Source organism: Struthio camelus, chromosome 6 (assembly GCF_040807025.1).
Source record: "Struthio camelus isolate bStrCam1 chromosome 6, bStrCam1.hap1, whole genome shotgun sequence".
Taxonomy (NCBI): Eukaryota; Metazoa; Chordata; class Aves; order Struthioniformes; family Struthionidae; genus Struthio; species Struthio camelus.
The window spans coordinates 14,321,729-14,349,217 of NC_090947.1; the positions used below are offsets into that span (position 1 = coordinate 14,321,729).

At 38.6% G+C, this 27,489-nt stretch overlaps 1 protein-coding gene across 5 annotated transcripts in view; it reads right to left on the reverse strand.

Annotated features, from left to right (window-relative positions):
• Positions 1-27,489, reverse strand: part of MYO1B (myosin IB) — a 117,343-nt gene that overhangs the window by 85,764 nt on the left and 4,090 nt on the right. For 4 of the 5 annotated variants that reach the window (XM_068948293.1, XM_068948294.1, XM_068948295.1 and 1 more), the window contains exons 2-3: positions 14,865-15,005; positions 246-361 (exon numbers count right to left, since the gene is read on the reverse strand). In XM_068948293.1, the coding sequence (XP_068804394.1) occupies positions 246-361; positions 14,865-14,999 (251 nt within the window). In that variant the 5' untranslated portion in view covers positions 15,000-15,005. Of the gene's footprint in view, positions 1-245; positions 362-14,864; positions 15,006-20,240; positions 20,399-27,489 lie in introns of those variants that run through there. The other variant, XM_068948291.1, reaches the window with a different exon arrangement.

The window sequence follows — 27,489 nt, forward strand, 5'->3', positions numbered from 1 at the left end:
ATCACTAAGATTTACAGGAAAGTGTTCTGAAATGGACATAACCAAATGGATCTAAACACATGCCTGGAAAGACTCATTTATCTTGACTTTTCCTTAAAATAAGAATCAACTATTATGAATTCATGTCAAAGGGGGTGATTTTTGTTTTGTTTGTTTTAATCAACATAGGCTTCTCGATGAGAAAGACAGCTGGTACCATCTGTTTCAGAACAGAAGGGAAACTAAAGCTTCTTCACTGTACTTACATGTGAGGACTGAGCTCATAAAAGTTTCGGTTTCTGTATTCTTCAACTTTCTCTGGAGAATAAATGGGTAGAGATCTGTAGGGGTTTATTGATATCACCACGCTGCCAATGTATGTCTGTGGAAGAAAAACAACGCAAAATAAAATATTTTATTGAGGATTTTCCTTTCAAAATACTTCTGCTGGTTATATATAATTCTCCTATTTAATACTTACACAAAGAAACACTTGTAACAGTGAATAAATATGTACATATACCCTAAAACATCTTTTGGACTTCTCTCAGTGAATACTGTCAGAATCTAAGTAGCTATTGCTACATAACAGGATACCTGTTACAAACATTGTTTAAAACAATAAGAAAGCCCAATCATATGCTTATTTCTCCAGTTTTATGCTTATGACTCCACCTGCGTGGCAAATATTGTAAGAGCTTAGCTGCAGCCCTCATGCACTCGTACAAACGGCATAAAGGCAAAGCTGGAGCTTGCTGCACTCCCTCATCCACACTTCACATCATCTCTTCAAGGCCTCAAACGGAAGAGCTTCATAGGAAAGAAACCTGAAGGCTAACAGCCTCTGACAGGTTTCTGCCACCTGAAAGATTTAAAGTCAGGATTCAAGTCAGTCGGAGGTCTGCTGCGGTTCCTCGGCAGACACGAAGCCTAATTTTTATTTCAAGATCCTAAACTCATCTGCCGTTTTCTTTGGAAGACAGCAAGAGTAATGGTTCAGTTTTACTCTGTTAAGTTCTATTCGCTACTAAACTGTGAGCAGAGAGTGATTTTGAACATCATGATTATCATGTCGGCAGAAGTTCAGGCTCAAGGACAGGTAATAACAGTCTTGTTTTGCAATTAACTGCCTTTGTAAAGCCTCTCGCCCACAAACTGCGCAGCTCTCTGTACCTCCCCACTTCAGCTGCGAGAACCTCATTCCCCTATGCTCATAAGGCAAGAAATGCCACAAGCTCATCCCACCCTGCCTGCAGATACTGTTCAAATGTGAATTAAAACCTAGAGTATTTGGCATCACTTTCCACAACCATGTAATAAATAAAACCCACAGTAAAGCATGGTTTTCCAATAACTGGGGACTCCATGGGAGGTGTAATGGCTGCACACAGAGCCATAGGTTCCTGTTACCTGGGTTATTAGTAATTGCAGAAGAAAAAATAATGATTTCTATAGAGAAAATATTGGTACAGATTTTCATTAAAAGTCAAAGACTTCTGACCAGGAAGTCTAGAAAAAGCTAGCAACTTTAGATGACCAACCTTAAAACATACTTGCAACGCAACATCTAACTTGCAGGAAGAGCTAGTCACTCAGCCTTAGAAAACCAGCTTACCAAAACATATAGGCCACCATAAATAACTAGTCTTTTTCTCCCCTACATCTGTAACTTTTATATAGCTCCTTCCCAGTAACACCTTAGCACCTTACAGTCACCAGCTAGGTTTATCGCACAATTTTGTGTTATAGGCAAGTGCTATAAAATGCATTTTCCAAATGAGATCAGAGGCACAAGGAGCTATTCACCCAGGGGTTCAGCAGAGCATGGAATTACATCCATGGCTGCAGAGTCACAAATTAAAAGTATTAACCACTGCAACCCTTCCCTATCTAACTTTCATGTCTACAGCAATTTTCTGCTAAATGCTAAACAAATTTAATCCTAAGCAGAAAGCAAAGAGAGCAAGTTTTCTCATCTTCCATAGCATACACACACATAAACAAGTTGTGAACTCGCACTGCATTCTCTGTCCGATTTAAAACAGAGATGAACAAACTAGACTGCACTGATAAAAACAAGTATTATGAGGCTTCCAGAGAGTCTTGTAGTTCATGGGTACAATAATTACAATCCACAGGATGAAACAGAAGCAGCCACTGCTGACAACTCATCCTACAACTGCTGCTGTGATGAAACCGAATACTTTGCTAATTAGGCTCAAGACTCCCCATTTCTAAACAAACACATACTTTCTCATCTGCTTTGGCACTGGTCAGAAAATCTTCTGCAGAACATTTCTCCTCCCAAACCACAGCCTAGAACAGACCAAATACATTAGAAACTAGCTGGTTTCGCCACGTGCCTGTGGAGAGTACGGGGAACAGGCCTGAAGTTGCCTCTGCTCTTGGCAACCAGTCTCCAGCTCCGACCTGGACAATTCCTGTTTCTCCAGCACCAAATGCAGGAGGGAAGCACCCCACAGGCATGCAGACTGTCAGCGTAATCTCAGAAAAGGATTTTTGAATTTGAAGCCTGTCCTTGCAAAACAATAAAGATTTTTGTTTCTTTCAAACACACAGCGGTGCGTGTCTATTTTTTTTTCCCTCTCCAAAAAAAAAAAAAAAATCTGATTTTGTGGTCATCCTCCCCCTAAAAAAGAAAGGGTTTTCTGTCCATGTCTAATCTGTTTGACTGAACTATAGGAAAAGACAAAAATAAGCTCTCTACAGTGTTTATTTTGTTCTTTCAACACATACAGCTTTGGAAATTCGCAAGCTAACAAATCCTTGGTAAGAATAACAGATATGCAAGAGTAAGAAGCTTTCTAGTCTTCACAGGCAGAAGGATACTCCAGTTAAGGCTCTTTCTTGACAAAATATTAATAGGTTAACTAGTTTTCTCACAAACCTTACGAATCTGTGAATTTGTGAATACAGTCTGCTGTAAAATCATTGCTGAAAAGAATCAGCAGAAGACAGGCCGGATCTTAAAGATTACATTCTGAAACACGAGTCCCAGGAAATTGCAGACCTGCCCTTTTCAGCTATTCTGTTACCAAGTCAGCATCCAATTCAACTGCTGAGTTTCTTGCAGTATGCAAGAGGTAAGAGATGCCAAGGTTAAAAAAAAAAAAAAAAAAAAAGGATGAAAGAGTAAAAACTTTGATTTTTAATTTTGGAAACAGACATTCAAATGAGATTTATTTAGAAACAACTCTTCATAGCTAAGTATTGCTCAGGCAATGTATTTTGGGAGTTCAAGTCAGCTGTTTACTGTCAGATATGTACAAATTCAGACCATTTCCTAAAATATCAATATTTCAAAAGGTCAAATGACTATATAGAAACAAAGTCATACACATGTCCGTTTTAAACACCAAAGCATGCCAAATCATTGTTTTTTTGAGGCAAAGAAGCTTACAAGAACCAACACATTTCCCTTTTTTTCTTATACAACTACCAAATTACAAAACTGATCCCTAATAGATACTTGCTAGTGGTGGTCTGTGAGATTCCACATAACTGGGATAAACAGATCCAGAAAATAGCTTTCCCACATAACATCTGCCTTCCCACCAGAACTCTATTATAAACAAACAAAGTAAATGGCTTAAATCCTTGAGCAAGCAACAAGCACAGTCACATTCCAGCGCTGAAAGCAGGACACTTAGAGTAGTGGGAGACCATACAGTAGCACCCCAGGGACTAAAGAGATCTTTCATTTTCCCCGTTTAAGGGAAAAAAAAAAAAAAAAAAAAAAAAAAAGAAACCCCAGAGGAATGGCCTCATGATGACGAAAGCACAGAACGCAGTCAGGAGATATTGATTTCTTTCTTGGCTTTGCCATGGTCTTTTTATGCGAGTTTGGACACGATTTGCTACCACCTCAAGTTTTTCTACCTAGAGAGGTTGGATAATATTCCTTCCTCTAAATTTCTGCTTTACTGCAATAGCTCACAAAGGCAAACTCTGCCTCTTTGGTGTATTTGTCCAGAATCCACAACAACAGGCCTCTAACTTGTAGCTTATCAGTGAACCAGTCATGCAGAATGGTGACACTGTAACGCACAAACGTTTCGTCTGTGGAAAACGGCACTCAAATTTCTATTAGGTCAAACGACAATACCTTCTGCATTCTCCACCAATACGCTGCAGGCAACTTGCTTCTGTTAAATAAAGGATTTAAGACCTTGACTAGGAAGAAAATCCTGAATCACAATTCAACTGGAAAAGTTACATAAGGAGGTAATCTTTGTAACCTTGCCTCTGAGTACTGCTGGAGATAAAATTTCTAAGATACTTTTACCTACAACCTCTAAGACATCTTTATGCCTATTTTTTTCCCCTAGGATTGAAAGCAGATGCAACAGCTTGAGGCAAGTGGTTACTGTTACCATTGTCAGCTGAGAGGCAGCAAAACCCTCTGCAGAGTCCAGTGAAAGCTCAGGAGCAAGAAAGCACATGAGCTGTGTGCAAACCTAATACACCGGGAAAAGGTAGTAGATGCCAACTCTAGAAGGGAGCTTTTAGAAGACCCCTAATAAAGCCTCCGGGAGAGCGTTTCACATACGGAAAGCTATTTTTTCCCCTGGCAAAGTTAGCCTTACAATATCCCAAGGGCCGAGAAGAGAGGCAACTGCAGCTGCAGGAGCCGGGGAACATTATCAGCAGAAGTTACAGCTGCAGAACAGGTGCTGCAGAGCTGGGGCTATCATCACAGCATGCTTTGCATCTTTAAAAGCTTTTCTGGATCTGCAGCCTCCTCCATAAAGCAATTTTCTGCAGAATTTAGAACCATTCTAAAGCGTTAAGCAGCTTCACAAGTTTTCTGCATCTCTCCTGGGAGCACGCTCCACATCACACGCAGCAGCTTTGCCACAAACAAGCCCCCCGCCTCTCACCCACGGCTGCCTGCGACACTGCAAAATCGCTGCTGCATAGGCGTCAGCTCCCACTGTAAAACACACAAGCACTACAGTACTCTGCAACCGTGCTAGAAGTGTGCAAGATTCCCAGAACCCAGTATGACCACTCTATTCTTTTATTTTTATATACTGTAGCATACAAACACAGAGAAATGCTGGTAAAATAAGATTGCTAGTGTGGATACTGAAGTCTTCCATTTACGCAGACAAATTCTTATAGTTCAGACGCACATAAGGCGCGTTTCTTCAGTACTAATTAGGCTCAAATGTACCGGATCCCTTTAATTTTGAACAGTTTCAGATCTCTCCACTAAAACAATTCATTGAAATTAGAGACATTAAAGTAAGATCAAAGGAATATCTGAATAGATTTTATTGGAACAAAAACAGAACTCAGAGGCTGGTTGAGAGTATTTTTCCCTTAATGTGGCATATGCTTTTGCATATATAAATATATATATTAAAGTAATAAATATAAAAATATAAATATAAATAAAAAAGTATATTTCTGATATTCATTTTTATTGGCATTTGCCTTAATTACTGCAGTTCTGGATCCTGCCAGCTCATCAGCACATGTCCCACTGCATGCTCAGCACAGTCGAAGCCCAGGAGGTTGCAGGCACAGAGGAAGCCTGTGCTTGCATGTTCTCAGTTTTACTAACTATCTCAAATTCAAACAAAACCCATCAAGTTTTAACACTATAATGTTACTCCATAATGAAATTTCTCATTTTAGTAAATATTAGTAACTGAATCAATATCATATTAGCACACCATTTTTTATTTGAAGAATCATGCAGAGTGCTCAAATTTAGCTTTCATAGTGGCTGGCCACAAAAAAGTTAGATGCAACCTGTTTCTGGTCCACTGTGTTTTCCAGGTGTGAAAGGCTTGCAGAGTTGCAAGATAATATGTGTGAAAAGTATGAGGAAAACATTAACAGTAACAAAACACCTTAGAACATCACTGTTATTTTGGGGGCTTTATTGTATTACTGTCTATCGCAGTGTAGGCGTTTTTTACTGTTTGGTGGAGAGGGATGGGCAGAGTACTTGAAAAAACACAAACATGTTAGGATTTCATCCTTTAATACTCCAGGGCTTGCCTGCACTGTCTCATGATGGCACCCACAAAATAAACTACCCGTGATCCAAGCCACGCAGCTGCAGTTTGCGTGGAGCCAGTCCCAGGCTAATACTCTGCATGCTCCACAGGGCACGTTAGTTTGGACTTTGCGTAGCACTATGCAGAAACAAGGCTACACAGCCTTCAGCACGCTGAGAGCACGCACTGAGCTTCCCAATACCATCTGCAAGAGGCTGCGAAGGCACAACCTCATGATCCTAAAGAGCAATGATTAGTCGAAAGAACAGGAACTAATAAAGTCTGATTTCCTTAAACAGGAGCTTCTGTGTGGATTTTCTCATTTCCAGTAAAGGCTGGACTTGCACTGTGTACCATAAGGGCACTAGTCCTGTGCAATGTGCTCTAGATGACCCTGCTTGAGCTGGGGGGTTGGACTAGATGATCTCCAGAGGTCCCTTCCCACCTCAACCATTCTGTGATTTAATCCTCAGTTAGCAAAAGTAACTTCTGTGCTTTGATTCCTCTTATTAGCATTTCCCAGCAAATACAGGATCACTGCAAAGCTCCTGACCAGCCCTAAAGAGGCCACAATAATCAGTGAGATGCTACAGATAAGAAAGCCTGTTTCCACTCCCCTTGCTAGAAGGGGAGCCAAAGCTAAAAATTTACTTTTCCAAAGTCTAGCCTGTGGTAAACTGAAAATACAAACCAGACCCTTGTACTTAGTCTTACACTCTCGCTACATGGAGAAACCCCTTAACCTCCCCTTCTCCTTGATCCTGCTTAATATTTTTCACGGTAGTTTGGATGGAGTCTGTTCTAATTATGCTTGTGTGAGTGAAGAAATATAACACTGGATGTCTGAACAAACACAACTTATTCCCCATAATTAAAATGTTCTTGCTAAAGACCACCGTTCTTCTGCCCATTGCATTTTAGCCCCAGAAACATACTGAGCAAAGTTATGTTGTAACAGGAAAAAGAACAACACTGGTAAGTTACCATATGTTGCTTAAGGCAGTTATTAACTACGACAGGCAGTCTTGTAACCTGGACAGGACAAGACTCTACAGAAGAAAACTACATAGAAGAGCACTGGAGAGGAAAAAAAAAAAAAAAAAAAATCAGACAAAGGAAGGAAACTCTGCGACAACAGTATCAACAGCTCAAGGAAAACCATCTTTTCCCTAGAGGAGATAAAATTAATTGTAAGCACACAGCACAGTCCTGCACCAAATGTGGTGATGGCTGATTTAATGCATCAAGAAACAAAGCTCAAAAGAGTTACACAAAGGCAGAAGTGCACATCTCTATCGCAAAACAAACAAGTCATGACACACACAACTTACGACAAAAAGGATAACAAAATTGATTAAACAGGCTTCATTATGTGCTTGATCCAGTAAGTTACTGTGCAAACAACAGTCTGAACAAGCTAAGGATAACCTGCACTGACCAGGATCAAGCCCTTAATCGTACTTCAATCTATTTTAGATGCAGGCCCTGCATTAACAGGGCATTTTCCAGGGACAGATACACTTATGACAAGTTGAAGCAAGTCCTTAAAGAAGATGCATATGTACACATTATCAGGTTTCACTTATAAGTCTCTTAAGGGCACAAAATTCTCTCTGCTGCAAGGTGAATATTACTGCTCACCTCGCAACCGGTATGACAGGCTCTAATATTGCTGTTAATGAAGTAGATTAATCATCTCAGTCATCCACTTCTCTGACTACAGTTGGATATTTTTATACAAAGAAAATTTCTACAGAGGATGGATTATAAATGAAACCTCTGAGTGACTGGCAAGGAAGTCAAACCAAAGATGTGAGAATTTTAAAAGGAAAGTATTTAAATACATCAGAACATCAATGTTTGCTAACTTCTGAAAAGATAAAGACTTGTTTTCACAAGCAAACACTAACTGCAGACTGAAGAGCATCTGTGCCAAGAAATCTCTTGTATCAATGTGAACAAGAAACAATTGGTGAAAAGGTGAGAGAGTGAGAGAGAGAGAGAGAGAGAGAAAGAGAGAGAATGTTCATTCCAAAATGTTTCATTTTTTCTGTACAAAAAGAGTGGGGGAAAGAAAAACCTACCACTGTGCTGCAACCAAGGCTAACTTACATTCTTCAGAGTGAGAATCATGTTTTTAAAACTACTTGGATATGTTGCTTCTATTTCTCTTTCTTACCAATCTTTCATTAATCTCCCTTCTGTGATTTTGTTTCATATGAAGTGCACTGAAACCACTAGTAAATGCCCAGAACAGCACCATCACCTCTGCAAGAAACACACAAAACATTTTTGGGCAGAGCCAACACCAAAACAGACGCTGGGGTCCTATGGGATGAATTCCTTGACCACCCTCTCTCTTTTTTCCAGTGTCACATCAAGGAGACAAAAGAAAGTGCACAAGGAAGGGAAGACCCCTATACATAGCCCAAAACATTCATACTATTTCTGTGATCCTTAGTGATGTTTTCTTACTTCTTTAGGCAAATATTGTATATGGCACTAGAAATAAGTGTCTCAAATGCTACATTCAGCATAGTGGGTGCCATACAAAAAGGAAAAGAACACAAAGCAATACCTTGAGATAAGTAATTCTCTTCCCACGACGCACTTCAAGGTTAGTAATACCTAACCTGTTTGCTGTAAAAATCTTTACTTCTAACTCCAGTCAAGTTATAAAGCTTGTTTTTCCGCAGTGGGCTATATGAAGCACCAAAGGACCAAACAGGATTTCTGACTCAACAACAAGCAAAGCAAGATTTATAGAGAGACAGAATAGTTGTTACTAGAGCAGAAGATATCACTGGAAAAGCCATGCGCCTTGGGCACACAAACCCTTCTTCAAATCCGAAACAGAAGCAGCAGGCTTCCAGGCCCTAGCCTGGGGCAGCTGCAAAAATATTATTTCTACAACTCGGTAGTTTCCCTCAAAGAGGCAAACTGTTGAGGCACTGCTGGGAAAATCGTTTAAACTGACAAAAGCCTCCCCCGAGGGAGGAAGAGAAGATCTGAGGAAAATCGGGTCCCCTGGGCAGCCATCAGGGAACAGTAAGTGCATCACTAAAGAGTTATGTGCGCAGACTAAAAGTTGCTTTGCTCCAGCTATTCAGTAATCCTTCATTTTAAGAAAGCTATTTGGTCACTATATTGCCAAGCTCCTGAAAGGAAGAGCAACAGTCTGAGTTGGACTTGCTGGATAAACATAAGCAAATACATACGGGTAAGGCAGACCAGAGCCAGGTGTAGCAGGGACACAGACTCTTCTGCTCTTCGCCATAGTAATAGCAAAGGCGCAGGCCTGCTAAACACAGGTACGTATGTGGGCATCCCACAGCTATGCCATGCTTCAAGCAACAGCAGATGGATTACAAGAGACTGATCAGAAACTGGTTAGCTCTCAGAGCTGAGTGGACACATGCCATGCAGGGGGCTTTTCACTCTCTCTCAAGTGCTCAGCACTTCCTCAATTTTACACTAACCAGTTTTGGATCCCGGACACTGAATTTTCGCTTTCCCCATACAAACAACACTTCCAAAGTTCTTCTTAGCCAGGAGTCTGGAAGAGCTCTTCAAAATCTGGAGAGGGATTCAACCTATCAAAGCCTGAAAGGATTATGCTGACATCAGAGAGTAATGCAAATGAGAATAAAATTGAACTTCAATAGCCACTATTATCATATTACAATGTAGATTTTCCCAGGAAGCAGTATTCATGTATTCCAGTACCCCAGAACTCCATTCTTTATAACGGCGTCAGAGCTATACAGAGGGGTGGGCATACAAGGCAAAGTTAGATCAAGCCAATCACTCTCATTCGTATAATTCTACGTTTTCCACCCTCCTTTTCCAAATGTAACATCTGGAATATCAGCAGGAACAAAGTCACTACTCTAGACAGCAGTGCAGCAAACGCCTGAATACTGTTACGTGGTTGAGAAAGGGGTGATGAGTGATATAAATACAGTTAAGTGAAGTCAAATCAGAAACAAAAAGGCCACTCTTGCAATGCTAAAACAATACAGATCAACAGGAAGCACCTCAGACTGTGAAATAAGTACACTGCAAAAGTCAAGCCACCAGAAGGCAATCACAAGGATGCCACTCAAACAGCTAACACTGAGTTATTATCCTGGAATGCCAAATATTTAATATTTCAGTGATAAAACAACATGTGTTCAGTACCATAAGACTGTTCCTGCCCAAAGCAGCCCACAAACTCCATACACAGAAAATACAAATTAAACACTGATATCAGAGAAAGATGCTATTTTGTTACAAGAACAAAAAGCAAACAAACATTTTGTTGTAACAAAGAAAATGTTGACGTCTGCAAATTTCAGAAGACTTCAAGAATCAACGTAACTGTGCAGAAAAACGCGCAGGGCAAAATAACGCAGTATCTGAACTCTAAAGACCAACTCCTCTGAGCTCATGCAGACTCCTCACACCTCACTTGCTACTTCCACGCTTCTGACCACAAAACAATTCCAGCACAATAATCAAACTGATACATATACCACTGTTTATCTCTACCATTCATGAATCACTGTAACCGTACAGAGAGACAGGTGCCCACCCCCATTCGCTGGCATTCCAGAGTATAAAGCAAAAATGACTGCTGAACTGGATAAGCCAATCATTTTAGTCAATGTATCAACTAAAAAAAAGGAAGAAGAAAAAAAGGAGGGAATTCAATAGAATAAGATTAATTTCACATAAAATTATAAACTTAAATTCAGTAGTGACCCATCAATTTACTTTTATGAATGTATTTGAAGTTTTCCATGTAGTCTGTAGGGCATACATTTTAACCACACCAACTATTCCCTGGAGCCTTCACATAATCAATATGATGTTTCTTCTATTTGGCAATTGCATTGGCCATGGAATACATTTTACTTTGTGAAGTTAAAGAAGCTCTTATAGGATTTTGTTACTGATATTCACAGGAAATAACTTTTGCAAAAAGGAGAAAAGAATTTTATCATGAGAAATTTAAGAGCTGCAAAAACAATATAATAAACAAGTACAGCTTTTTAATGAGATTTTCTTAGTCAGACGTACCCCAGACATTTCCAGACATGACTAAACTCCAAGATTCCCATTTCCAATTAACAAAAGCAAGTTACCCAGTGTGCCCTTCCCCCCAAAGCCACTCAGCACCAGATTACTGCAGAATCTGATGGGTTTTAGTAGAACATCTGGCCTAACTCCAACTCCACCAGCCTTCATGCTTATTTTTATAGGCACAGCCTCCAGCTTTGCGCTCTGGTATGCAAACTAACACCCAAGTCCATTAAACTTTCCATCAAACACACATAAAAATGAACAACAGGTAATCGAGCTGTAGTCTGCTCTCTAACTGTTAGGAGAACACTTATTTCCCTGTTTGCACCACGGCATGTGACAATTCTTAAACGTTGATGCTTATAGCTTTTTCTGATAATTTAAAATATCAATTTGTATTCTGGTATCTACATCTAAGGAGGGACCAGCCAGTCTACACACCAACTTTTTCACCTAATAAAGCATTTCAAACACAGACAGAAAATAGAGGTGCAGTTCCACCTTTCCTGTTCCCGAATTCTGTCACGCTCTTAAGGCTTTGAAAGAAGCTATTTTTCATGCACTGTAGCCTGTATCGGACCCATTCCGGAAACTGAAACTTAACTGGTTTTCTTGAAGGGCTTAGAGCAATCATGTTCAGGATGGTATATGCACACCAGGAGATCCAGAGCTGAATGCTATTACAAGCAGAACTCTTATAGATGTAGAGTTTCAAAGGGGTAAACGGAGCTGGCACTAGGACTTCCAGCATTAAACATCCAACATCAAACACAGCTAATGTGAAAGAGACTAGAAGAGACAAGAATTGTATTATTTTCTGTTGGAATGAGCCCATTTATCTTTTCATCTTTGGCTAAGGCACTGTTTGTTGAAGGCTTGATCTGAATCACACAATTACCTAGGAAGACTGGCTAACGTGATTATGCAACAGCTGGCCAACTCTAAAGTATTTTCAAAGCCATCCATGTTATAGGTCTCATTCCTCACAATAAACCCTTTTGAATATTACAGCTGTGCAACTCCATTTTAAAATTGATATATGTTGCACAGACATACCTGTCAGTCTACAGAAAACTGCTTAAAAACAAGTCTTGCTGAACAAGCCCATGCACATAACTTTAGTCTGAATTAGCTTTTTAAACTTGACACAATTTTTTGGTAGCACCTACAGTTAGACACTGACATAAAGGGTGAACTTAAAGCCACAGCTGAACCATGAAAGGACAAATCTATTCCTGTTACTCTCTGAAAGGATCCTGAGGGCTTAATTCTTTGTAACAAGCTAAAAATGAAGAAGTCTCCACTCTTTGTTAAGCTCCAATAGTAGCTCGTTAATAGTCTAATTTAGCTTGTCCATGATAACATGCAAACTAAAGATTTTATACCGTAAAACAAATATTACTTCTGGATGTAAAAAAGGCTTCATTGTGCTCACCCAGGTCTAAAAACAAAAGTGCAAAACATACTTTTCCTGAGTGAGGTTTAGGGAAAAGAAAGTGGGCAGAGATAAGGAATGGGAGAGAACAGTTTACACTTGAAAATTAACACGTGGCTGTTGCAATGAGCACCTTTCTAACTGCTACATATTTTGGAAAAACTTTAAAGTAGTAACAATGGCATAAAATTTGGAGGGCAGCAGCAGAAGTCGACTGATACAGAATCAAGATAATATTCCTTGAATTATTTGGTAAATAAAACCATGAAGCATCACAAATCAAATAACTTGTCTACTTGGTAACCATATGTAGCATGGACTTAAACAGCTGACTGTTCATCAGCATGGACTTCGCACTGCTGATGAACTAAACGTTGTGATACATGCAACGATCTGCAATACAGGCAGCGATTCTGCCTTTACAATGTTTTTTCACAAACAGTACATGTAAGCCTAAAAGGGGGGGGGAGAAAAAAGTCACATGATCAACAAAGTTGAAGATAAAAAGCGTAAGTGATATTGCAGCAAGCTAAAAGGGAATGATTCAGCTAAAGAAAAAAAAACACCAAAAAAAAACCCAAAACTTTGTTTTTGGTAGCAGATTAAACTTCTCAATAGAGCATGTTTAAGTATCAGGCTTTCCCACCTGCAAGGCAAAGGATCCTTGCTAGAGAAAAGTGACACCTTGTATCACCTGCCAAAGCACATAATACAACTAATTACACCGCACTTCTGTGCCAGGAACAGCAGAATCTGAATCTCAAGGAACCACATGTTTCAATGTCACTGTCTCAAAGAACTGTGTTTGAACATGGTTGTCAAACAGCATATAATAAATGACAAAAATAAAACCAATTACTCATTTGTCATTCAAACTCTCTTTCAAGAAAAAGTTGTCCTGTCTAAATGAAATAAAAACATGTAATTAAATATTTTGCAATCTATAGTAGTTCACATAAAAATTCTTGGAAACTCCACTCCCAGATCATTCCTAGGAATCCTTTTCAAAGAGGCTGCACAGTCTAGGGTACCCTCACAGAATAGGTGTCTCTAATGTTTTAAATAAAATTTTTAAATATGACTCAAGCATTAGACAAGGTAGCAACGCCCTCCTAAATCTGCAGGCAAATAGCTTACTTCCCTTCCCTTTCCAATGTCTAAGGGTTAGCAGAAAGCAATAGACTAAGCACAACTGTATATTGCCACACTAATATCTACAGAAAACAGAAAGGGTTATGTTTGAATAGGAAAATGATTCTGGGAGATGCAGCAGAGAACGAGTATCAGAAGTACAAAAGCACAGATCGTAATAAAATAAAAAAGGATAGTGGAAGCTAACAGAAAAACAACATGGATTCTCCTACTTTGGAGGATGGAAAGGAAAAAGTACAATGAAATCTTGAAGGTTAGAATGTTCAGGGAAGGAGGAAAAAAAAAAATCACACTAAAAACCAAAGGGTGGTGGTGGTGGGGTTGAGTTAATATTAAGTGCAGAACATGTTATTTGATTATAACAAACTGCATACAAAATTGTTTACAGATCACAGCTATATCCCAGCTTAAAGATTTCATCTTTACTCTGAAAGACTGTTCTTCACCAACAGTACTGAAAAGTCTCTACAAATCATTACGTTCACATAACCTCAGCAGCGTAATAGGTGCAATACTGGGAACATTTTCTCAAAAATGGAACAAAGAGAGAGATGAAATAGGAAGTGAAAGGCTTAACTAGGATCACAGCTTTCCTCTTCATTCCCAGCCTTTGGTTTAACTGTGAGTAGACATGCTCTCTCTTAACTGATTATCATTCAGAGATTAATATACCTGATGATTTTGAATGCTCTCACATTTATCCAAGCTCATTGTTACCAGTTTTAAATCAAACCAGTCTAATGAACATACCTTATTTACAAATCAAAGGCAACAGATAGCATTTAAGCTAGCCCTAGCAGATAGCATTCCAAGCATACACTGTTTATACATCTTCTCTAAAGCTCAAGACCCTTCCCTAGAAGCAGCTTATTTGTAAAATGCATCCTCCTCTGACAACAGAAGTATCAAAACTACTGTCATCATCAGTTCTGCAACTGCTTCTTACGAAAATCTGAGATCCACCATCATCTGAAGCTATGCAATGGGGAAAAACAAAAAGTAAAAATATCCCAGCTGGAAATGATCAGATGCAAGCAGTCTAGTAGGGGGAGGACTACAGTACAAATAAGGTTTCAAATGTCTCTAATGGAGTAGATTATGTTTAGGTGTGTGGTCTCTGTATACCCTTATAGGTACTTGTATTTTAAGAGTGATGATACAGCTCCTCATAGAATGCTATTTGTTCAGCATATACTCACATATACTTCATTGTGATCAAAGCGTTTTTTCAGATTATTGATGAATGAATCCTCATTAAGCGGCTCCAGAAGAACCATATCTCCCACCCCTATCATGTTGTCCAAAAGTGATGTCTTGACCTCCATTTTGGCCATTTTTTCCTGTAAAGAAAGAAAGAAAAAACAACAAAGAGTAAAGTTAGCTGAAAATTATTCTAATTATTCACAGGTATTATCCAGTAATATTAGTCAAGCTCACAAAAATAAAAACCTATCAAATGATATTTCTTTAAAATATTTGTCCAATGGAACGTTCTAAAGTCATTCCATCTACTAAGGTAATCTATACAATTCCAAAGACTGAACTTCTGACATTCGAAAATGCCTTCTGGTTCGCTATACCTCATACATGAAATGGCATAAAATAAGAATGTAGATTCTCATGGGCACAACATCCAGATTTTCTGAATAACTTTAACAAAAGCTCAGGTGTAATCAAACACAAGCTTCTCAGGAGTTTCACCAATATTGCCGTGCTTTGCTATTAGTGCCTCAAATCAATATTTGGATTTGTCAATATCCTAATTTTAATTTTTTTCCTGACCCTTTCCTCCATTTCTCCAACTCATTCAACTTTTAAATGGAAATCAACCAACTGAACTCACTCAGAGACAAATGGCATTACTTTCTCTTAATTCTTTAATACTGTACTCTAGAGTGCCTAAATTCCAGTACAGTACTGCTTTTGGTTACATCAGGCTAGCAAATTCTTTTCTTTCCTCATCAGACTTGATTAAGCTACGGACAAATGGATTTATTTGCAATTTTATTACCTAAGAGAGCATTCATTGCCTAACAGAGCATTCCAATCAGACAACATCAATCCAACTAACAAACAAAGATTCTGTATCTATATAACTGCAGTGCCAAAAGCCAGAAGCTCGGCTTAAACAGAGGAACAGGATCAAAGTAACCGATTCTTATTAACAAAAAGAAATTCAAACAAAGGTCAGGCCAAAACTCAACACTTATTTGATCTTCCTAGCCTTTTATCCTTCGAATCCAAATTTTAGAAAAGGTTAACCAAGCCCTTTTAAGAACTCTAGGTACACAGTTACTATTTTCAGCTTTTATAAGACTGAAAAAGGAACACACTAATAGTGGCTGCATGGAAATTGTGAACCAGAGGTGAGTGAACAACTTTGCTGACAACATAAGCCAAGAACAAGTATTCTGAAGATGGTACAGCTACAGCTATACAAAGCAACGCTTAAACTTCACCCCTCCATTGCAATCTCTTAGCTAAAGTGCTGTCCTTGCTCTCCGTATCACTGCAGCATATTCTAATTCCAAATATTTTTTCTTATTTTTTAAAATATCTTTGAACAGTTATTAATTTATACAATCAAGGTTAACTTGCTGTAGTCAGAAAGCTATTTTAAAACAGCTGAATCTTTTTATCTCTTGTTTGTGTTCACAGCTACTGCATTACTAAATACTACTTGATTTTTGAGCAATGGATGACATTTACGGTATATCAGACCAAGACTCAAGTCACGTTTGACTTTTTTCCAAATTCAGTGAGGAAAAGTGCAGCTCCATAGGCAGCTAATGGAAGTGATAGTAGCAAGTTCCTCAACCTGAACCAAGCCTGGGAATTATTAGAAATTCACATTGAAAATCCAAAGACAGCAATGAACTATGGTAACCAACCAAAGCTGAGTCAACTCTGATAAACAAACAACAGAGTATTTGTGTTGAACACTGGATAAAGATTCTTGCAGAGAAACAGACTTTCTTTAAAAGTTCACCTCGCTGAATCACCAAAATATTTTAAACATCCACAAAATCATTTTAGAGGTATCACTTCAATTTCTGCATCCCAGTAAGACAAATCCTTCAAATTACTACTCTTGTTTCAATGACCTATTTACTTCCCATACAGTCACTGAAATTCAAATAATTTTTCACAGATGGTTTTAAAAGAAAAACAAAAGCTTCCTCAAGTCTGGAGCTTATTAAAAATAGGTTTTTAGCCCAAAAAAAAAAAAAAAAGGCTAATGTAAAAATCCTAATATGGTCAATTGCAACCTAAAACTTAAGTTCTAACTAGCATACCTCATCTACCATTGTGAAATTACATACAACCTACCGCACTCAGTGTATCACTGCTCTGGAATTTCCAGACCAAGAGTAGCCAAAGCCATTTACTAGAATAATCATGTATTTCAAGACTCAGAGGCATGTGTTACAGAAGAGGTGTACAAAGACACCCTCTCTATTAGTCAGAGCTGGAACATAAAGTTGTATATAAATATCATTTTAATCAATATATTTGGGAAATTCAATTTTATGGTCAAAGGTTTATTTTCAGTTTGTTTTTTCACAACAATTTAGCATCTTATTGTGGTAAATTATTACCATTAACTTAAAGGCTGGAAAATATTACAAACATAAGAGATGATAAAATAAAACAATATGCCTAGACAACTCAGTTTAACACTGAATGTTCAAAACTATTTACAATAGCTTCCCCTTCACAAAACATCCCTTAAAGATTGCCCCATATATTTACGATGATTCAGAAGTATTTTGCAGTCCACAGGTTGACAGCTATCACTTTGGTGGAATTCAGTCATAATCCTTACTCTGGTTTAGCTAACAAAAAAGGAAAATTTGGCAACTTTGTGGGATAATTTGGTTGCAGAGCTGAGGTAATAACTGAAAGGGGATTTCAACATTAAAGCACTGTCAGGAAATGCCAACAATAACATAAAACATACCTTAAACAATTAGATTTAGTTTAATAGAAGAATCAGTATCTGCAGCACTTCAAAAACATCAAATACTATTTTTAAGAGTAGCTTTAAAAAAAAAAAAAAAAGCAAGAAGCCAGCATAATGCATAGTGAAAAAAAAACCCTTTAAGGTACTACAGTGCAAAAATAAGCTTTAGCCAAGATTTTTAGCAATAAGCTAAAGCTTGGAAACTCGGTCCAAACCCATGTCCAGGTATTTGTATTGGCCACATATACAAAGGCGCAGAGCCTTTGTTCTGCGGTAAAGGAAACCTTTACTGATCTATTGTAGCGACAGTGTGTTCATCACAATTTGGAGAACAGTACGTAAAAATAACAGGCCTCTACCTGTATACATATTCAGGCATCCTTTAAAAAGGTGAAAACGTTTTCAAGACCTATAAACTATGAGAAGGATGGGGTCAAAATACACTTTCAGTGTCTCAGAGTTTAATAATGATTAAAACCATGTCTGTGCTGCTGAGAGAGCATTAGCAAACAGGAAATTAGGTAAGAAGAAAGAATCATAATGCATGACTCCTTTAAAATAAGAACGTTTAGTTATTTTCAAATAAGGATTACTGAATGTGAGATGATTTACAATGGTACTGAAGTGAGGATCTATTTAAGTTGTGCTGTCAATTTAAATTGGAAATTCAATTTAAAAAACCTAAAACTCCCTTGATTCAGCCAATATGCTGCTTTTGTGATGCTAACATTAAGAAATATAACAGTATTGTACAAAGATTACAGCTGTAAATTATTAAAAATTTAAGATAGCAACAAATTAGCTCAAAAAACCAAGAAACTTCTAATACTTGCAGTCTGCAAACCAGATTCTTCCTCAAACGTTTCCTGATCTCTCCCACACCCACCTACCACTTACCAGTTGAGTTGCCTCAGAGCAAACACCAGCTGCATTTCAGAACATCTCCCTATTATTTTCTCTACAGTCATTTGTCAGCTCCCTTTTTCCTCACTCTGGTCTTATACCCAGGCCTTAATTCAAAGAAATGCAAACACTTTCAATGATTTCTCATTTTGGAAAAAGAGAAAAGATCATTAAATAATCCTTCACAGTTTCATCTATTTTATATTGGACAACATGCCCTAGAGTAGAAGGGCTGGGCATGCTACGGTTGGAAAATACTTCTATCCACATGCCCCAATGTTACACATCGCATTTTAAAACAGAGGGTTGCATCCACTATTTACAATACCTGGGATTACCATACTTAGATTTTTTTCCAGCTGGAACAGCTGAATCAAAAAATCCCTCACCCTCAAAGATGACAAGAAATTGCAACACTTTACTGTCTAGCAATTGCTCCTCTCTGTTTAACTTGCTTTCCTTTATGTTACTATTTCTCTCTTCCACACCCACTGCACTCTTTCTTGACAGTAACCTAACTCATAGTTTACATAGACATTTTTCATTGAATTCCAATTTGTGCATTAAAATATTTTACTGGGTCAAATATAAAAATTAGGTTATTTCACAGTCATAGCAGTCTTATCATCAGCTGATCTGAAATGAGGACTACAAAAACTCTAAATAGAAAATGATACAGAGATTAGGCAACCCAACCTTGTACAATTAAAATCATATATTATTTTGAGGGGGAAATGACGTATTACCACATTATTGGCATACAGCATATTATAAAATTGTCCAAGTTTTTCCACATCACTCACATACCATAAAAAAGCAACACTTGTCACCAACTTCCTATGGATGTGCAGTTCTTAACATACATCTTCACTTGTTGCACTGGAATTATCACTGGCAGCAGATGTGGCTAACTTGCTTTTTCTGTGGCACTGTAGCAACAAGATAATTTTCCTACAACCACAGCTGGCACAACGGATGTATTGCAAACCAATATATGTTTAAAATTCTGACTATATATTTAAAAAAAAAAAAAAACAAAGAAAAACACACACACTTTCGTTTCTCTCCTATCAACTCATTGTAGGAAATTCTGCTGTTTTATTTTACAAGAGTTAGGGGAGACAACCAAGAGTCTGCAACATAAGGAATCCAAACTCATTTCATGTTCTACATCTGATTCTCAGCCTCCTTGTCGCTTGTGAAGCCTATAATTACTTTCCCCCACTATGGTATCTTTTTCCTCTGTCACAGGATAACAGGCCCACATGGAACAGGGCATCTGACAGGCTACCACTGCAAAAAGGCAGAAGTGCAGAAGTTACTAGGTGCAGTGTCATTACCTAAACGAAATAAAACCAAAAGAAACTACTGTTGTCTTGCACTGCACACAACAAGCCTAAGTACCAGGTCAGGAAGATGTAGGATTTAAAGTCATCCTGTTGAGCTATACAAAAGAAATATGTATAGGTACATATGAAATACATATAGGTACATATAGGTACATAGGAAATATGTATGTTCGAGGTATACTGACCTCTAAACTGATGCACAGAAGGTGTAAGTTCATTAGAAATAGTATGTGCTGGCTCATAATGTAAACAGAGGCAAACTCTGCAGTTGAAATATTATAGTGCCCTTTTCACTCAAGCTAGATTTCCTGACATCAGCATATAGGAAACTGTTGATACCATCCAAAGAAAATATTTACTTTGCCTCCAGATTCCTCAACTTTTTAGTCTTGATGCTGCAGAGGAGCAGCGCAACCATCAGTTCCCACGTGCTGCCCAGCAGCTGTCTTCTAGGAGAAGTGACAGCTTCACGCCCCCACCGTGATTGCAGAGATGTTGCTCTGTCACCATCAACGTACTGAAGGAGAGAGCAAGCAGAAAACCATACTATGTTGCGGCCCGTGATTCTGTGCCGAAAGAAAACTGACTTGAGAAATCGGACAGACAGATCAGTCAGGAATGTTAAGCAGTAAATGTCATTACAGCAGTAAAAGCACTCTTAAAAGCTAAAAAGCTTCCTCTGAGTCCGCATTTTTCCTCTTGGTTTGGCCAATGTATGTATATCTTGTGAACTTGCTTCTGTTCCTCCCACTGAGTAGTGTCACACTCCCATTGAACAAAATAGTATTTTCCAAACTAAAAAAGTTTAGAATTTTGGGCTTCTCAGTTAAATATTTATCACATCTTACCTACCACTTGAGATTTTTAAAGCCTGGTGCAATTTCTTTCTATTTTCAGTAGGCAGCAAACATTAAACATGTGTCAGATTTCTTTAGTAGTTAAACAACAAATAGCTCCAGTAAATGACCAAAGTAAAACGTGACATTATAGGGTATATTTGTATTAAGGCCACAAGAATATTTGCATTAAGCATCAGTCAAACGGCAACAGTTCTTTAGTGACATTAGATTACTACAGAGTTGTGCTCCAGCAACCACAATTAGGATGACAGAAGATTTGTCCAAAAGAACTCTGTAACAGGAATGAATGCTCTGCTCGCTCATACTATGAAATGCCACGCGTTTAGCTAAAGATTGTGCAACATTCAAGAAAGTAGGCCACTTAAAGTACTGCTGAACAAACAACTGTGTTCATGTGAAACAATATCATCTTTCAGTACTTCAACAATGAAAACTTAACTGCAGTATAGAAAAACTAACAGCGTAATAGTTAGACTTCATCAGGAAGTTTATAAGATGTTTACTAGAACGTTATCACCTACTGATAAAAAACAGTAGATTAAACATTTTTCATTGACAGGACTCAGAGTTTATAAATGGGGAGGGAAGAGGTTTGGTGGTTGTTATGAGGGTTTGGCTTGGCGGGGTTTTTTGGTTTTTGGTTTTTTTTCCACATCAGCTTGGTTGCAATCCAAAAAGCAGTAACTACCTGTTATTGGAATCCCACAAAAAAAGAGAAAGATGACTTGTTTTTACCTTTCCTCATATCCTTTCTGACAAGACTACACATTACACTCAAATTACATGCAAGATTTAATCACAAAAACAAAAGGATATGAGTTATGCACGCAGAAGTTAGTTTTACTCTCCTCTTTACAAGATTAATCCATGAGAACTGGGAAACACAGGAAGGAGTGAAAAGGTATGTGTTTACATTTCGCTAAGGCTACTTTCTGATTTACCCTTGCATACTATATAAATAAACTAACATGGATATCACCTGCTGTAAGAGACTGCAGGTATATCTATGGCACACAAAGTATTTCTACCTTATACTCCCAGCAGTACAGGTTTTCAAATTACTTCTAGTTATTTTGCAGCCACAACACAGAAACTACCACTAGTAATTGTATTCAGCAGTTGATCTGCTTCCTAAATTCAACTTGAAGCCTTGCTTTAAAACTGATCTGGCTTGGTTCTACAGCCATCCTGGACTTTAGGGAAGACATTTGTTCCTGCAACGTTGGTAGGGCAGCCTTCGTTAGCATCTGCTAATGGACTATCTTAAAATAAGTGAAAGATGTTGGGAGGTTTCACAGATGATAGGTGTGTAGCAGTCTTTTCTGTCAAGGGTTATTCTGGAACCTGAAAACTGTTTTGTGTGTGTGTTGGTTTTTTTTAATTAATTACTTGTTTTACAGAGAGAACACCCTGGGCATTTTCAATGCATCAGGAAATGGGTCTTCAGTAACAGAGCTATCTGCTGTCCAAAATTCGGGTCAAATTCCCACTGACTTCAGCAGAAACAGGATCCATGGTGGTTTCTTACATTTAGGCTTTTCTTAGTCATTGTCTAACCACAGAGTTTTACAATCATTCCAGGTCCACATCTACACAAAGGGATAAAATTTTCAGGAAGAAAGAGAGTCTCATTCTTAATACGTAACTTAAGATTCTCTTGCAAAGACTAGATTTCAAATGGACAGTGTTCTTCAGTCAATTTTTTTTTTTAGCTGTCACTGCAGAACATGAATACACAAAGAAAATGCTCTAATTCTTTTAAAAAATTAGCTTTTACTACTAAGAGTAAGGAAGGAACGGCCTTTTAACTAATTATCTTCTTCTTTCAAGCTGCTGCTTAAAATTCAATGCCAATTTTTTGGGATCCTGCCCAATCCAAAGGTTATGTTTGCATAGCTGTTGCAGAACAGGGACATGAACACCATGGTAGCATTTATTTATTCTGGGAGATCTTCTTTGTTTGTTGTGTGTGACATACCACTAGCTTGCTACAACACCAGAGCTTGCGTTCAAAAGATACTCCAGTAGCAGATCCTTGCAAAGTACTACTTAGCAACAGCTAGCCCTGACAAAGTCAAACTATTTCTTTAAAGTGAGATTTCACTCTTTTGGGAAAGATCCAGCAATTAACAGTAACCTATATCTTTCATGTATACTTTTTGTTTTGACCTTCCCTTTCACACAAACACAAAGGCACAGTGCAAGCCATTCGTTTGTCCAGTCAATATACAAGCCATACATGCTTGATATGCCTAGAAGAAACCTGCTCTTGGTAGGACAATTGGAGTAAACTCTAATTTGCTATATCAATAAGATGGATCTCAAGAGACATCTTAATCTTAAAGGGTTAAAATACAGAGTACACATTAATCTTCCCAAATACTTGCATGTGTTCCCTATTCTGCAGTCTGTGATAAGCCTCAAAGATACGTGGAATATGGAATTGGAACAACAGAGCTGCCTGAAGCTTTGGCTCACCTGCTGTCAACAACAGAAGGAAAAGAAGCCCCAGAAAGCTGTCAAGGCAGAATCTAACTGAATCTAACTTAAACCCAGTCACAAACGAGCACAAAGCTAGAAGCTTCAAGAAGCCCAGGCCCCAGAAGAGGCAGAAGAGGTCCCTCTGACTTCCCATCACCAAGCCACTCACAATTCTCCGCAGATCTGTAACTCCTAGAGCAGCTGGGAAACACCACAGCACTAACAGAGCTACACACATAGCAGGGGCCAAGTTTCCATGCACTCATATTCTCTTTCAAGGACTAAAAGTCTGGGTAGAGCCAACATTTACATGGCTGAAAGTACCGTGCATTTTCACACAGTCCATTCTCCTACTCTGTTTAAAATAAAAGGAAAAAAAAAAAATCACCTGAACATCACCCAACAACTGGATAGCTGATTTTCTACACATTTGTAAAAGCAGGCAGGTAGGTAGGAGAGGACATAGGCACACAAGTGCCCCACTGGAGACACAGGTTACAGGAAGAACAAACAGATTATTAAATCATCACAGAACGCTTGCTGAAAAATGGCCTTAAATTCCCTTGCTACCAAAAGGCTTCAAATGGAAACTACTGCTTCTTTGCAAGTCAATCAGCCACAAGAGAAAAATCTGCAAGAAATCAGACTTGATTAGATCCATTTCTCCTGGGACTATCGGTCAAGGTAACAGAACAGTGCGAGTTTGCACTCCACAACTCGCCATCGTTGTCTGTTCTGCACATCAATTCCTGTTTAATGAAAAGCAGGGGAAAATAAAAATGAAAATATTTGGATGCAGATGTTGCAGGAACAGGAAGAAACATTCTCCCAAAACCAAGCTAATAAAAAGCTTCTATTTAAGGACAGAGGAAGCTCAGCTAAATTGTGTGCACTGTCAAAAGCGTTTGCTTGTCGCAAGCACCCGAAGACATCCATGACGTGGGCATTCTCAACAGTTGCTTTCATTAGTATCCCTGAAATCACAATACAAAAGTCAACAAGCTTTTAAATCAAGGTAACTCCAGCTATTTCTGTGTAACTCAGTTCTTATCAATAGATGCCTCAGACAAGGAGGCAGTTCAAAAAGTAGCATTTCAACACACAGGGTAATCACTGCTGTCGACACATCTATGTGGTGAGAAGCCAGCAAACAGGGTTCCTATTAAAATCTAGCATGATAAGCAAAAGCATTTTCAAACTAAATGTAACATTTTACAGACTTAGAGAGGGGCACATTCCTAAAATAGCTATAGAAAGCACCTTCCTGCAGCAGAAAAAAACAGTCAGTCTCACCGCAGACATGCAACATATATTCACAGATACTGAGCTTTCCTTCACTTTGTTCCGGCAAGAACTGCCAGCTACTACTTTTAGGAAGCAGAAAGAACCATTCATAATAGTATATGTGTAGGATTTCCCCAATTCAGAACTCTGTTCAAGGCACCTGGAGCTCAGCCTGTGCTGTTGCTTGCACGCAGAAGATTTACAAAGGCTTCTTCTGGAGTGAACTTTGTTTTAACATAGTCTAACTCTCTTTGATCACTCAAGGTAATCTCCAGAGTCCTTTTAACTACTCCTGCTTGACAGTTTGTTAACTGAAAAATGACAATAGCAACTACATCTATTCTACATGTTCACAGCTAGTGCCAAAACCACCATATGATCCAAATCCTGACTACTATAGAGCTGTTCTCCAGAGTGCAATTTTTCAGACTTTGAGATTTTCACGAGGAATAGCTCCTACAGAATGCCTAATTTCTAGCTTGAATGTATTCATGGTCAGCTAATATCCAGTTCTTCTTGCTTGTACTATTCCTGGTTGGGTTTTTTTTTTGTTTGTTTGTTCGTTTGTTTTTAATTTAAATGTTTTCTCCCTCTCCAGTGTTTACCAGCCTACACCGCAGGAAAATATTTAGAGAGGATCCTTTCACTGCCCTCATTCTGAATAAACCATAGCCAGGATTTCTTATTTTCCTCTCAGCAGCTTCTTCATGCCCCTGACTTTCCCAGTAGCCCTTTTCTGCACACACTGCTATGTGAGTCCATCTCTCCCGACCAGAGTTAACCAAAGCTGTACACAAGATCCCGGGTAAATCATGGCACCAATGCTTCCTCGCACTGAGACAGGGATTCACTGTTAGTTTCACCCTCTCCATTATTTTGTCTTTTTACCATCTCCAAAATTCCACCTTGAATGAGTACTTCTCTAGTTTATCCTTAATGACTAAACCCAACTGTCCTGCTAGTCACAGTACGCTTACACATAAAAACTAGGAAGTTGTACAGATACTCAGTAATCAGATAGTTTAGCTTGTAGGTTTAAGTATTGCCAAAAATGATCCCCCTCTCTCAATCCCTACCACCCTCCTCCTGACCCCTGTCTGTGCGGGCCTCTGTCAATGGAAAGGGAGGGTACCGAGAATTTCTGCCACAAGTTAGACATCTCAGGAATTTCTTCTTTCACATGTAATAAACATGAGCCCCACTAGAAAAAACGTTTTTCTCCACCCTCAAACAAGAAGCTCTAGCAAAGCTACTTGGCACACAGCTTAACCAATCCCAGGAGTCTCAGAAATTATACGGGGAAAATACCTCCAAACTGGCATCTCTTCATCTCTCAGCCAGCGTCTCAAGTGCCTCTCTGATAAGCTGCCTATTTATTGCCACAAAAAAAGCAATGGAGAGGATGAACATCAATTTAACTCCCATTAACAGTTCTCCTAACAGCAGTAGAACAAAAATTCTCCTTACAGTGCCATTCAAAGTGTCATCACAAAATAAGGTCTTTGAGGATACTTCTTGATCTAATCGAATGTCATTAACTGTTCTACAATTTAACACAAATGTATTGAAACAGAGAGAGCAGGAGGAGCTTCTTGTGCTCATACTTTCCTGAGATATAGAATTCAAAGCTTATCACCCAGAAGTTTCCACATTTCATTTCTGAGGTTTTCAGGGCTCAGAGGACAAGATTAAAATACAGCATTGGGACATTACATTTGCTCCACTGTGCATAAAAATTGGTTACCTTAAGGCCAAGCCTTTAAAAAGATATTCTAACACCAGCGTGTTCTTGCATACAGGAGGAAATGCAGATTCCATATAACAAAGTAGAAACTTTTCAGAATATGAGTGCTCTGTACCTGTTTTGTTTTCCATTGTACTGACTCCCACAGTCCAGTCATTCTTATTCACAATTCTAAGTACCTTCAGCAGCACTTTAGAACACAGAAACTATGAAAATTATGGAAAAAAAATCACAAGAAAAGGAGCAGAGAGAAAAAAGCAAGCGAATTCACGTTCATATTGTGGGCATATTTGTGGGCCTGGGAAACTTGCATCAATGCTGACCAGGCTGTGGTCACAAGTTTTTTAAAATTGCTTTCTGCTGAGAGTAGCAAAAAATGAGTCTCTCCTAGTCATCTATATTTTGAAAATAAAGAAAGTAATTTTTGTCAGTAAAATACCCACCAACCCTTCTATTACTCAGCATTTATTCCTCATAATTATCTCCTTTCTCCGTCTTATACACTTTTTCTCTCTTTCTAATATCTTTCCTTGTCATGGACTTCTTGCCCAACAGCATGAGGATTTCTGCTAATATAAAACCCTCTTAAGGGTTGCTGTCTCTACGAGAGAGGAAGAACAGGGCAGAGTTTAAGAGCATATTTAACACATCCACACCAAAGCAATTCAGAGGAAGCACTGCACAAAATCAGAGCCAAAGCAATTACCTGAAGCCTAAGATACATCCACCCCCCTCCCTTATAAACGAGAAAATCTTTGTGACAGTATTACCAATGTGTCTTGCCTTCGCTCCTCAGGATCCTGGATATTTGGATTCCTTATCTTAGGCCTTCAGTTTGTTTGCTGAACTGCGCAGTCTGGCTGCTTAGGCTAGAGGCCTTCTCTTGACTGCTTTCATTCCAAAGGCTGGAACATTAGTGTGCGAGAGAGTGAGTGTGCGCACACATTTGTGTGCAAGTCTTCCACTGGAAAGAAAGGATGCAGTTCCTGCCTCTGGACCCCAATTACTCCTGCTATACTGCCTACACAGAACTATTCTCAAACCAGTCTGCATCTGAGAAGGGGACTTCATTAGTCTTCTCCATCTGTGAAACCATATTTTGAAACTTCGGTCTCACAAATTGAAACATTTTCATCACCACAGTGACTTTATGAGCATAATTAAGATGTATCAAGAAATGGACACAAGTCTCCTTGCCAATACCAAATGGAAAATTTTCCATTAACGAGGAATTGGGAG